This window comes from Labeo rohita, chromosome 18 (assembly GCF_022985175.1).
Source record: "Labeo rohita strain BAU-BD-2019 chromosome 18, IGBB_LRoh.1.0, whole genome shotgun sequence".
Classification (NCBI taxonomy): Eukaryota; Metazoa; Chordata; class Actinopteri; order Cypriniformes; family Cyprinidae; genus Labeo; species Labeo rohita.
The window spans coordinates 30,979-44,935 of NC_066886.1; the positions used below are offsets into that span (position 1 = coordinate 30,979).

The 13,957-nt window shown below is 38.2% G+C and overlaps 1 protein-coding gene across 1 annotated transcript in view; it reads left to right on the forward strand.

Moving 5' to 3' along the window:
• fbn1 (fibrillin 1) overlaps nucleotides 1-13,957 on the forward strand; it is a 62,872-nt gene that overhangs the window by 19,876 nt on the left and 29,039 nt on the right. Inside the window, 20 exon segments of the mRNA XM_051134579.1 lie at nucleotides 74-199; nucleotides 939-1,061; nucleotides 2,919-3,041; nucleotides 3,415-3,567; nucleotides 3,870-3,923; nucleotides 4,696-4,821; nucleotides 4,895-5,020; nucleotides 5,863-5,982; nucleotides 6,065-6,162; nucleotides 6,164-6,203; nucleotides 6,550-6,600; nucleotides 6,686-6,811; nucleotides 7,344-7,568; nucleotides 7,651-7,776; nucleotides 8,580-8,708; nucleotides 10,459-10,584; nucleotides 10,731-10,856; nucleotides 12,142-12,264; nucleotides 12,358-12,483; nucleotides 12,997-13,122. Of these exon segments, the coding sequence (XP_050990536.1) occupies nucleotides 74-199; nucleotides 939-1,061; nucleotides 2,919-3,041; nucleotides 3,415-3,567; nucleotides 3,870-3,923; nucleotides 4,696-4,821; nucleotides 4,895-5,020; nucleotides 5,863-5,982; nucleotides 6,065-6,162; nucleotides 6,164-6,203; nucleotides 6,550-6,600; nucleotides 6,686-6,811; nucleotides 7,344-7,568; nucleotides 7,651-7,776; nucleotides 8,580-8,708; nucleotides 10,459-10,584; nucleotides 10,731-10,856; nucleotides 12,142-12,264; nucleotides 12,358-12,483; nucleotides 12,997-13,122 (2,373 nt within the window).

The window sequence follows — 13,957 nt, forward strand, 5'->3', positions numbered from 1 at the left end:
ACCGTACACAAACACACACACGCACAATACTCGCACACATGCACACACGCTCACGTCTGCCTGTTGTCTGTAGATCTGGATGAGTGCGTGGCCAACGGCCGCATCTGTAACAACGGCCGCTGCGTCAACACGGAGGGCAGCTTCCACTGCGTGTGCAACGCCGGCTTTGAGATCTCAGCTGACGGAAGGAACTGCCAAGGTGAGACGTCCGACTGTGATCCACAATGCACTGCAGTTTAGAGACAGACATGAGTAGAAGTCATAACTAAGTGTCTGCTTTTAAACCAGTGATGTCTGTATTAGCACTGATGGGACACTACGGGCTAAACTTCATGGCAGAAGTGAAAAACACTGATTGTGTCCACACAGGTTTCATAAATACCACTGTAAATGATCTCTAAACTGATCAGTGTGGACAGTCTGGGTGGGCGGGACATGATTGGATGGGTGGGGCTCAAGTGCATGGGTGGAGTCAGAGTAGGTGTGGTCTAGTTTCAGGGGAGGGGTTAAAGCGAATGTAAACAACATGTTTACAGTATTTCAAGCAAGGTTCGCACAAGTACTTACATTTAGATTTTAGAAATACACGTTCTAGAATACCTGGAGCTACAGATTAATAACCGTCTCTAAAGGAAGAAGAATTAGCAATTTCTGAAAAGTAGGTCCTGAATTATCAGTAAAAGGCTGTTATTATTTCAGAAACTGGGTTTTTAGGTCTTCTCATGTGTTGTAGGGCACTCAAGGCTGTTTTTATTTAATATGTATAATGGGAATTAATATATAGAGAGAATGTTAGAAATAAAAAGTCAATTAGGCAAAACAGACATTATATGTAAAGTGCATGAAAAAGGGCTGGATGTTCATGAAGTGATGCCTGTTGAACCCTGACGGAGTGTTTTGGTTGCTTGGTTGTGTGCGTGTGTGTGTGTGTGTTTTAGACACTGATGAGTGTTTGATAAGGAACATCTGTCTGAATGGCATGTGCATCAATGAGGACGGCAGCTTCAAGTGCATCTGCAAACCTGGATACTTGTTAGATGGTACTGGACGATTCTGTGTGGGTAAGTGAACACACACACAGTTACTAACCGGCCCTAAACAATCACACAAAGACACACAGAGATCAAAATCAGAACATTACTGAGGACCTTTTCACATATTTGGGCCTTCCAAGCACAAACCTCAAAACACACACACACACACACACACACACACACATCTGAAGTCATGCGTATGATGTACTTGCTCATTAATGATTTGTATAGTCTCAGGAGGAACGAGTCTAGAACACAGGAAACCACACACACACACACACACTGTTGATCACACTGATTGCTCTCAGCTTCAGTCTCAGAGAAAGAGTCTGAGCTCAGATGAATTATGTGTATTACTGATCTCACGTTAAAGGAACAGTTCGCCCAAAAATCAAGATTAGACTTCATGAGCAGATGTTTAGCAGCTCTTTCTTGTGCGATAAAAGCAGACGGATCCAGCAGATCCACAAATCAGACTCATTTTCACACCTGAGTCATGATTCTTTAATGTGTTTTAGATACTTACTGCTGTTCATTTTCATGGTGTAGTGAAGAGCGTCCCAGATAACAGGGAGTCTAGAGTTAAGAACAGTAGCGTTACAGAATGTTTGAATGTTTGTTCAGAGCTACCTGGTCTTTAATAATGTTCTCCAAATGTTAGCACAAAAACATTATTTACACAGGTTTCGTACAAGGTGCTTAAAAAGCTTGAAGTATTTGAATGCGACTTTTTGAGATTTAAGGCCTGGAAAAGCTTTGAGAATAGCTAAATATTCCTGAAGAGGTACTTGAAAAGTGCTTGAGTTATTGATAGACAATGTATCTATGAAATAAGTGTTTAATTTCTTTAACAAGCACATATCTTTTTCTGTTTCGAAGCGCTCTGATTGGATCGCATTTTGCAAATCATTTGATTCAGATCGGGCCTTTAAATCACGAATCATTTGACTTAGATCGTAACTCTGCGTTTTTGACTTAGCCGGCGTCCCAATGTGCATACTATCCATCCTTAATTCTATGTGATTTAGTAGTACTTTTCAATACTATTTAGGGCAGATAGTATGCACATTGGGACGCAAGGTCAGATTGGAACTTTGCAAATCAATTAGATCGTAACCTTGAATCGCAAATCATTTGATTCAGATAGGAACTTTGCGTATCGCGAATCATTTGATTCATATTGGGACATCGGAGCGCGTATCACAAATCAGAACTTCGGAGCTGGTTCCTGAATCATTCCGCAAATTGAAGTCCTGATCTGAAATGATGGTTCACGAATCTTTTTTTTCTGAATTTTTTTTTCTTAAACAGTAAACCACAAGTGAGATCTGTGATTGAAGTCCTTTAAAAAAATCAAAAAAGTAGTGACAGTGATTTTATTTTACAGTATTTGTACGAACCCTGTTTATAGTTGGACATTTTAAAAATATTACCATTTGTTACAAAACATCCAGAGAACATTCAAAAATAACATTCTCATAATGTTTACATGTTCCCTTAAAGGGTCAATTCACCAAAAATGAAAATGTACTCCTCTTCCTGATGTTTTAACCCTGCATAAGTTTTTCTTTACTTCTGTTGAACACAAAAGATATTTTTTCATTCTATAAAAAGTAAATGATTGCCGTCAACTGTTTGGTTACTTTTTTTGCAAAATATCTTCATTTTGGTGAACTATCCCATTATTGTTCATATAAACGTTTTTAAAACATTTAAAAAGACATTCAGAGAACAATAAAATGTTCTTAGTAGATCTGAATTGTTAGCTGTATGATTAGTTATCTGTAAGGGTTTTGATCAGGTTTGAGGTGTTCTGTTGATGCTCATCACGTGTGCAGATGTGTGTGTAGCGTGTCATGTGTGTTCTGTGTGTGTTTGTGTCAGATGTGGACGAGTGTGAGACTACTGGCCAGTGTATGAATGGTCACTGCGTCAACACAGAGGGCTCGTTCCGCTGCGAGTGTATGGCGGGACTCGCCGTGGGGCTCGACGGACGCATCTGCGTAGGTGAGTGCAGCCACATACACACACACTCACTCACACACACGCTCGCTCACTTATACATGCATACTCTTGTACACACTTGTGCTCATGCACACACACTTATGCATACTCTCATACAGACACACTCGTGCATGCATACTCATATACGCACACACACACATGCATACTCTTGTGCAGACTCGCATATGCACACACACACACACACACACACACACACGTGTCGTTTGTTGTTCAGTGGGTTTCATTAAGGGTTTTGTTTGTTGTTCTGAGTGTTGAAATGTTGTTCTGCAGTCGTTTAGTCAATGGCTGTTTATCACGGCATGTTGTTGTTGTTGTTGTTGAACGCGATGCTGAGGACACTTTTGCTCTCCTGCAGACACACACATGCGCAGCACGTGTTACGGCGGTTATAAGCGCGGTCAGTGTGTGCGCCCGTTCTTCGGCGCCGTCACCAAATCCGAGTGCTGCTGCGCCAGTGTGGAGTACGCCTATGGAGAGCCCTGCCAGCCGTGCCCGCCGCTCAACTCAGGTACACACACACACACACACACACACACACACGGGTGTAGCGTGACTCTGCACCAGCGTCCAACCAGCAGCAGCTCCCACACATCACTCCTCACCTCTCCTTGCCATGGAAACCATGACATCATGGATGACATCAGCGCCTTGAGAGGTTCAGCATGTCTGAGATTGAAGCTTCTCAGTGTGTTTGTGTGTGACTGGAACCTTAAACACACACGCACACATACACACACACACACACACAGCCATGTTTAAAGTGCTCTGGCATCTGCAAACACGTTGTTAAATTGTGTGTTTATGTTCCAGCTGAGTTTTCGGTTCTCTGCAGTCACGGCCTAGGAACCACGACTGACGGCAGAGGTGCGGTCACTCTTACACACATACATGTATACAAAAGAACTCTGAAGAAGGTTATATTTTACCCCAAAATCCGAAAAATGTATGAATAGATATGTAATTTATATAATTAGTCTGAATTACTAAGCAACTGTATATTTAATATAATAATAATAACAACAAGAATATTAATAATTACATATTTTTCTATTATAAAATGAATTTTTAAACTGTATTATTCTATTAAATAATATAATTATAGTTAATAGTTATTAAAATTATATAAAAAATAATATGATAAATGTAACCAATAAAATAAACTTTTATTAAGTACAGATTACCCAGATTTCACTCAAAAAATAAAGACATTTGTGTATATAATAAAATATTTAAGTATATAAAAATTACAAATAATACAAAATAAATAATAAATATCTAATAATAACATACAAGATAAATACTAGTATTTAAAAAAAAATAACAAATTACCCAAATTTCACTCAAAAAATAAAGAAATTTGTGTATATAATAAAATATTTAAAAATTATAAATAATACAAATTAAATAATAAATATCAAACAATAAGATATATGATGAATAATTTTATTTTTTTTTTTAAATTAAAAGTGTTATAATTACATAAATTATACAGTTAAGTTTACATTAACTATTACTTAACAGGTGTATGCATAAAATAAACAATTTCTCATTTTTTCATCTGATTTATGGGTGAAATATGAGCTGAATATGTTCTTTGTGAGATTAATTGCATCCAAGTATGTTCTCCGTGTTTCAGATATAAACGAGTGTGCGCTGGATCCTGAAATCTGTCAGAACGGCGTGTGCGAGAACATGCTCCGAACGTACAAGTGCAATTGTAATCTGGGCTTTGAGGTGGACATCAGCGGGAAGACCTGCGTCGGTCAGTATCTCTGCAGACATTAGCGCGAGAAGCGCGCAGACGTCTGCATCACGCGTGTGCGTCTGTGTTTCAGATGTGGACGAGTGCATGATGAACAGACACCTGTGTGAGAACGGCGTGTGCAGGAACACGCCCGGCAGCTTCAACTGCCACTGTCCAAAGGGCTTCATCTTCCAGCCCGAGACAGAGGTGTGTGAAGGTGGGTCACGTCACACACACACACACACACACACACAACCTACATAATATTTGTGACTCTGGAGCACAAAACCCGTCTTGAGTATCACTGGTATATTTGTAGCAATAGCCAACAATACACTGTATGGGTCAAAATTATCGATTTTTCTTTTATGCCAAAAGTCATTAGGATATTAAGTAAAGATCATGTTCCGTGAAGATATTTTGTAAATTTCCTACCGTAAATATATCAAAACGTAATTTTTGATTAGTAATATGCATTGCTAAGAACTTCATTTGGACAACTTTAAAGGTGATTTTCTCAATATTTTGATTGTTTTGCCCCCTCAGATTCCAGATTTTCAAACAGTTGTATCTCAGCCAAATATTGTTCTAGCCTAACAAACCACACATCAATGGTTTATTTCAGGTTTCAGATGATGTATAAATCTCAATTTCAAAAAATGTACCCTTATGCATCCTTAAGTTTTGTGGTCCAGGGTCACATATGAATATAATCAGATGGACATGTTTTAATAGCGTCTAATTTTAGCTGAAAACAGACACGAGTTGAGCAGTTTGATTCATTTCTGTGAACTTGATTCACTTGATTCAGTTATTTGTTTGCACCCTAACTCACACATGTTCTTAAGACATACTTCAAGTATAAAATGTTGAAGTTCTAAAATAAGAAAAGAGGTGGTACAATAAATTTGCTTCGTTTGAGTGAATCAGTTCAAACTGTCCATTTTAATGAACTGACATAAAACTTTGATTCAGTGAATAGTGTTCAAAGTGTTGCATTGACGACTTTTTGAGTGTTTACATGTTGTAATCACATCTGATGTTCTCGTGTGTGTTCAGATGTCGACGAGTGTTTGAGTAACCCGTGTGTGAACGGCGAGTGTAAGAACAGCGCCGGGTCGTTCCTGTGTCTCTGCTCTACGGGAAGCACACTGGACAATTCAGGAACTCTGTGTGTGGGTGAGTTCACTTCCTGTCCCTTCACACATCATCAGACGTGTGTGTTAAAGCCTCATGCGCGCTGCGTGCGTGTGTGTTTCAGAGACCACTAAAGGCACGTGTTGGCTGAAGGTGGTGAACGGACAGTGTGAGATTAACATTAACGGAGCGACGCTGAAATCTCACTGCTGCGCCACGCTGGGGGGCGGCCTGGGGCTCACCGTGTGCCAGATGTGAACCAGGTGAGAAAACCAGAACCGTGTTCAACCATGTTCTGATAAAAATAATAAATGTTTGTTGAGCAGCAAATCAGCATATGAGAATGATTTCTGAAGGATCATGTGACACTGAAGACTGGAGTAATGATGCTGAAAATTCAGCTGCGCATCACAGAAATAAATTACACTTTAACAGATATTCACATAGAAAACAGCTGTTTGAAATTAGAATAATATTACACATTTTACAGTATTTTTGATCAAATAAATGCAGCCTTGGTGAGCAGAAGAGAATCTTAATCATTAGTGTATGCTGGTGTTCTGATCTGTGTTCTGTTTGTTTGCTAAACGCATGTTTTGTGTGTTTCAGATCCGTTCTGCTCTAAAGGTTACGGGCGGTCGAAGGGAACCGTCTGTGAAGGTGAGATCTCACGTCACACTTCACTATCTTCATATGTTTAGAAGTGAGTTTCATGTTCACCTGATTCACGTGTGTGTGTGTGCAGATGTGAACGAGTGTGAGGTGTTTCCTGGCGTCTGCATCAACGGGAAGTGTGTGAACACGGACGGGTCGTTTATTTGCCAGTGTCCCACTGGGATGACGGTGGATTCGACTGGAAGAACCTGCATTGGTACGTACAAAACACCAGCAGAATGCGTTTATAATGACTACATCTACATTTACACCTGTAGAGCTTTTCTGACTTCAATTTTCAGATTCATGTTTGTGTTTGTGTTATGTTGGCATGGAAAAAATGCATAAATGTGAAATGCTAAACACTTTATTTTTTATAAATGTAACTGAAATAAAATAATTTGGTGTTAAAAATAAAATTAAATAACATTTGTGTTCTTTTAGTCTGCACACAACACCCTCAAACCAGTTAGTTAAATGGGAAAATAAATGTCATTGCTAAATAAAAACAGCTGAGAACAGCTGTGGATCTGTTTATTCTAAATGACACTTTAATTGATTCTTTTTTATTATTGCATATGCACAGCTAGACTGTTCTGCATTTATGCAAATGATCACGCTAACTGTAAATGAGCATGCATTTACAAATGACAGGAATTCATTAACATACACGTTTAACTATTAAATCCGAGCTTTATGAAGCATTTATGAATTGCAAAAGTGTTTTGTGCATATGTGTGTGTTTGCAGACCTGCGCACGGAGCTGTGTTACCTCACACACGAAGACGAGCGCTGCGGCGCTCCGATCCCCGGCCGGCACCGCGTGGACGCCTGCTGCTGCTCCGTGGGCGTGGCCTGGGGCCCGGAGTGTGACGAGTGTCCGGAGAAAGGAACGCCAGAATACAGCCAGCTCTGCCCTCGGCCCGGATTCTCCCACCGCGGAGACTTCATCAACGGCAAACCCTTCCTGAAAGGTGCGTGCACTCGCTCATACACTCACACATTCATTTAGTTAATTCGTTTATCCTGACTCGTCATTGTTTGTTTTCTCCGCAGATATAAACGAGTGTAAAATGATCCACAGCTTGTGCACAAACGGCCGCTGCAGGAACACCATCGGGAGCTTCCGCTGCAGGTGCGACAGCGGATTCGCTCTGGACTTTGATGAAAGGAACTGCACAGGTGAGATCAGACGCAGGAAATGAGGTTCAGAAACACATGTGAACACTAATGAGTGCTGATGTGTCATGTGATACGCAATCATCGTGTCTAAACAAGGCTAAACTATTTAGGCTATTTATGGCTGTAAAATAAAACAATCACGTCATGCTGGTTAGTAGCAGGTGGAACTGAACTCAGTCTAGATCAGGGATTCACATCTTTGACTCTTGGGTTCTTCACCGTCCACAGTAATATTCAATTAATTCATCTGACACAGTTATGTTTTCAGATTTTATAAGTCAGAATAATTTAATTTAATTTAATTTAAAATTTAATTTAAATTAATTTACAGAAACTGTAAGTGTTCAGAGTTTAAAATAAATAAATCAAATTATAATTATTTAAAATAATTCAACTTTAGGTTTCCAGACATAGTGGGACCTTCTTTAAGTTTTAATTTAAACCAATAAATCAGCATGACTTTTCCAGTCATTTCTGAAAAATATTAATTTTTAAAAATATTTTTTACTTTTAATTTTGACCTGATAAGTATTTAGAGCTTGGCATAATTAGTAAAATGCATGTTCATCATAAAAATACTTTGGAGTGTTAGTATTTTATGAATTTCTATGACTTTTCCAGGTCAGTACAATTGATGCCTGCACAATATACAGTGCCAGTTTTACTGAACAACTTAAATTAAGATCATGATTTTTAGTTGTTTGAATGTGTTTTCATGCTTTGTCTTATTTTAACTCATCCTGGTTTGGTTGAGATTGGTGTGTGGGTATGTCCTTTAATTGTGTGTTTGTGTGTTTTCACAGATATCGACGAGTGTCGCATCTCTCCCGATCTGTGCGGTCACGGCACGTGTGTGAACACAGCCGGCGATTTCCGGTGCGATTGTTTCCCCGGATACGAGAGCGGATTCATGATGATGAAGAACTGCATGGGTGAGACGCTCACACGCGGTTTTTCAGAAAGTTTGACCGATTCAAGATTTCAAATTTTGAAATGTAACTACAGCGTGATTCATGTAACATTCAACAAAAAAACAAAAACAAAGTCCTATATAAAAAACAAACGTTCAGTTCAAAGTGCAGCATGTATGAAGTTCAACATGGTGTAAATGTAAAACAAACTAATTTGTTATATATCTCTGCAGAAAATATATATGAAATATGAAGACAAATATTGTCTTAAGCATATCCTATATCAGAAATAATATGAAATAAGAAAAATGCCAAATATTTCTGAGCCAAAGTGTAGACATTAAGTTTCATAAGTCAACTTGAAAAGTCAAGACAGTTCAAAGTCTTCATGTCTGTCAGTATAACAGCAGCGATTATTACCCGTAAATGAAAACAGCAGCAGCTTTCAGTCTGTCAGACATACAGTAGTGTCTCTGCACAGCTTTCTGCTTTTCCATTGTTTTTTATGTAAATATGACTGACAGTGTGTATAATTGTAATCTTTGCTAATATTTTTATTCAGACCTGATTCTACATTACATTTGAGTTAGGACTGTCAGTCGATTACAGTTTTTTTCAAAATAAATTTGACTGTGAAAATACCCACAAAGATTATTTAAAGCTATTTTTTGTGTTAAATGAGAAAGTGGACATTACAAATTGTAGCTTTAGAAATAAATATTTTATTTGATTCAACATAGAATTTATTACACATAAACATTTAGGCTGCAACAGACAAACTATGGAACATAAAAGAAGATCATTTGAGAAACATGAAACAAGTCATTGTAACCAACACAGCTTCGTTACCAACAGTGTTCAAAATTCCTTCTGTTATTTTCCACAAAAAAAAGGTCTGAAATGACACAAGGGTGAGTAAATGATGACAGAATTTAATTTTTGGTGAACTATTATTCACCAAAAGTGCTTTTATTATTATTATTATTATTATTATTGTTTTATAGAAATGATAGGCTACTCTAAATAAGAAACTAAATCTGCCAGCAGGTGGCGGTAAATGTCTCTATGAGTCATTCATTCATTCGATTCATTCAAAAGTCTGATTCATTCAGGAATTAAGTAAATGGCTCATTTTATGAACGGGCCTTTGAATCATTGATTCACACGATTCGTTCAAAACGTGGATTCATTCAGAAAATAAACACCGCTGTGTTGCTCTAAGATCCGCAACAATTCTGCTGTGGCTTCAAAGGTGATATGTTCTCTGAAAAAATGAGCAAAAACACATAATATTGTCTTTAAAACATCAACTTTTTATTTACTGAACTGTTGTATAAAATTACATTTAAGCTCGTGATAGATCAGGACAAAATCAGCACTCGTGTCATATATCGCTCTTGCTGCCGATGTGATATCGTGTGACGTATGAGACAAAACACATATGGGGCATTTTTTGTGCCAATATCTTGAATTTTAGAGCGTAACTGCATTTATGTTGTTGCTCTGCATCATATTTGTCAACAGTCGACTATATGATATACAAGATGACGTACAGGTGTGGAGGAAATATTTCAAAATATTTAAATCACGTTACTTTTTCAGAACTATTTGACGCATTTAACTGACAGCCCTAATTTGAATGAATCCATAAAATCAGAAGAATTGCCCAGGCCTAGTTAGATGGGACTGACAGTGTGACGACTGCGGTCACGTTTCATTATTCACAGGTGTAATATCAGAAGTGTCCTGAGTAATGTGTCCTGTGTTCCAGACATCGACGAGTGCGAGCGCAACCCTTTGCTCTGTAGAGGAGGTGAATGCATCAACACCGAGGGCAGCTTCCGCTGCGAGTGTCCGGAGGGCCACGAGATCGCTCCTGACGGCTCCGCGTGTCTGGGTCAGTACACGTGCGTGTGTGTGAGTGTGTGTGTTTCATGTTTGTTGGATTGCAAATTTTAACCAAAACCTTCATTTGTAAACATCCTGAATTCAGTTTTTGGTTATCGTGTTTATTGTGTGTTTTGTTTTGTTTCTTCTCTGCAGATATCAACGAGTGTGAGCTGAGCGACAAGCTGTGCAGGAACGGTCAGTGTGTGAACATGATCGGACGCTATCAGTGCTCCTGCAACACCGGCTACAAATCCACCGAAGACAGACTGTCGTGCGTCGGTAAGACACGCAGATGCTCATATTAAACGTGGCGTTTCCCACATGAATCACTGTGTTTCGTCTGACGTCACTCGCGCCGTGAGTCCAGACAGCAGCTCTCGCCGCTTAAACAATCCTAATTGAGTTTGTCGTTACGGTTTCCTGTGCGCTAAACAGGCTGCTCGTGTTTTAAAGACAGTGTTCTAGTTCTGTAACCACTGAAATCTCAAATTCATCATTTTTACAGCAGAATGTCACATGGATGTGTGAAAATGCGCTCCTAAAACTAGAGAAAATCAAACCTGAAGTCGGCGGAATTTAAGAAATATGCACTTTCTCATCCAAGTGAACTAAAATAACGATATGTGTGGAAGCCGAAATGTTTTGTGCACTATATGTGATCCTGGAGCACAAAGGGGCTTAAGTAGCACTGGTAAATTTGTAGCAATAGCCAACAATACATTGTATGGGTCAAAATGACCGATTTTTCTTTTATGCCAAAAATCATTAGGATATCAAGTAAAGATCATGTTCCATGAAGATATTTTGTAAATTTCCTATTTTAAATATATGAAAACTTAATTTTTGATTAGTAATATGCATTGCTAAGAACAACTTTAAAGGTGATTTTATCAATATTTAGATTTTCAAATAGTTGTATCTCGACCAAATATTATCCTTAACAAACCATACATCAGATGATGTATAAATCTCAATTTCAAAAAAATTACCATTATGACTGGTTTTGTGGTACAGGGTCACATATTAACATTTGTGCTCCTTAAAGAAGATTTAGGATTCTCATTATAATCTGACCCTGAAAGTGTATCTTTGAGCAATCCTGATCATTACATATAACTCTAAGGAACAAGAATGTGCAAAATGATTATATATGTACATTATTAATGTACTTTATAATGTGCTTTGGACATCAGTTTTAGATCAGAGAGCTTCTGAGATGATACCGAGGCTTCCATAAATATCCAAATCAAAATGTGTTGTGCACCATGACAAAAAGACAACACTGTTCTTAAACCAAGTAAAATAAAAACAAAAACGGCTGGTTTTGAAATATAGATAATCATTCCATAAATGAGGAAGATTAAAATGGACTGGACCACTTGATGATCATCTGGAATCTGTCGGGAAATAACAGCGGGAAAATAAACACACATGTTGATCAACAAACTTACAGCAGCCACATACAGGAATATACTAAGCTCCACATTATTACTGTACGCAAACTATAGACTCTAAACAGAATCTGACGTGTGAATGTGACTCAGGTGACGTGTGTGTGTTTCAGATATCGATGAATGCACCATTGAGAACGGCGGCTGCGAGACGTTCTGCACGAATTCAGAGGGGAGTTACGAGTGCAGCTGTCGCCATGGTTACGCCCTCATGCCCGACCTCAGGAGCTGCACAGGTCACACACACATTACACACACACACACACACACACACTACAAACACATGCTCACACTGTACTGATGGTCTGTCTGCTGGTGTGTGTGTGCAGATATCGATGAGTGTGAGGACAGTCCTGACATCTGTCACGGCGGTCAGTGCACCAACATCCCCGGTGAATTCCAGTGCCTGTGTTTTGACGGCTACATGTCGTCCGAGGATATGAAATCATGTCTGGGTAAATCACACGCTCACTCATTAATGAGGCTCATTCGTAACACAAACACCTGCTTGGAGATGTGCTGTGGCAATACCATGGTATTATCTGAAGTACACCGGAGGTCTGTGTGTGTGCCGTAACGCAGGGTTTCCCAAACTGACGTTGATGAGGTGATGAGAACCTAAAAATGAATTAAATCACACAAATGTAAAACAGCAAAAAAGTTTCAATTAAAGAAATCTAAATAAAATGCTAAAAACAAATAAATCCTAAAATGTTAAAATAAAAAAACAATGACATTTTTTATTTCTTTACTTGCACATCTTGTAATTTTAATCAACAACAGAGAACTATGAACTTGCAAGTGTGTTGTTAAAGTATTAAAATATGAATCCCTGTCATAATGTATGAATATGGTACTCATCAGTACTGGTAAATGTCAAAGCAGTGTGCTGATACTATTGCAGTACAAACACACTCATACAGTACACACGTTCTCTTATTGAATCTGTGTGTGTGTGTGTGTGTCAGATGTGAACGAGTGTGAGCTGAATCCAAACATCTGTCTGAGCGGGAAGTGTGAAAACACAAAGGGCTCGTTCATCTGTCACTGTGACCTCGGCTTCTCCGTCAGGAAAGGAACGACCGGCTGTACAGGTGAGACGCCCTTCACACACACACACACACACACACACACACACACTAAATTGCTGACTACTAGAACATTTATTAGAACTTCATAATCAAAGTTAAAATTCTTCAGTGCTTCATTCTAGTGTGTGTTTGTCATTTATAAGCTGTTATAGTTTTTGTTCATATTCCGAATTATATTTTATTTTAAATGTCCTGTTTTCATTTTAAGTTTTAGTCATTTTTATTTTTACTTACAAAATGCCACCACCAGCATTTTTGATCATTTTCACAAAACTTCCATGCCTCCCAGAATAAGTTGTTAATGAATATCTGAACATGCAATATGTCAAATCAAAGAACCGAACTGAACTCTGCTTTTAAACAAAAAAACATGTTTTATTGTAGCTTCATGCAGCCATTTTAAATCAACACTTGAATGTGGGCAAGTTTCATTAAAAAAAGCAAAATTTTGGGGAAAAAAAATGAAGAAAATGGTGTTTTTGTCAGTCTGCGTCTGGATCAGATTGAGAATGATGATCAAAACATAAAAACAAGTTTTCTCATTCCTGTACCACTTCCTGATTTCATATGTAGCATTAGGCAGTAGTTTTGATGTATATGCTGTTTAATCTCCTTACATACACGATCGCTTATTTTTGGGTCATTCCACGAAATTGGTGCCTTTTGGGTCCCTAAGAAATCAAAAACATAGATTTAATATAACAACAAATAAATGTGCAATTTATTCTTTCATCAATATTACACTATAAAAGTCAACTAAATATTATTTTAAATCATTTAAATAGCTTTTTTTGGCCTGTCCCTCACTGATTTTTCTTTTTCAGCAGGACTTTTAATT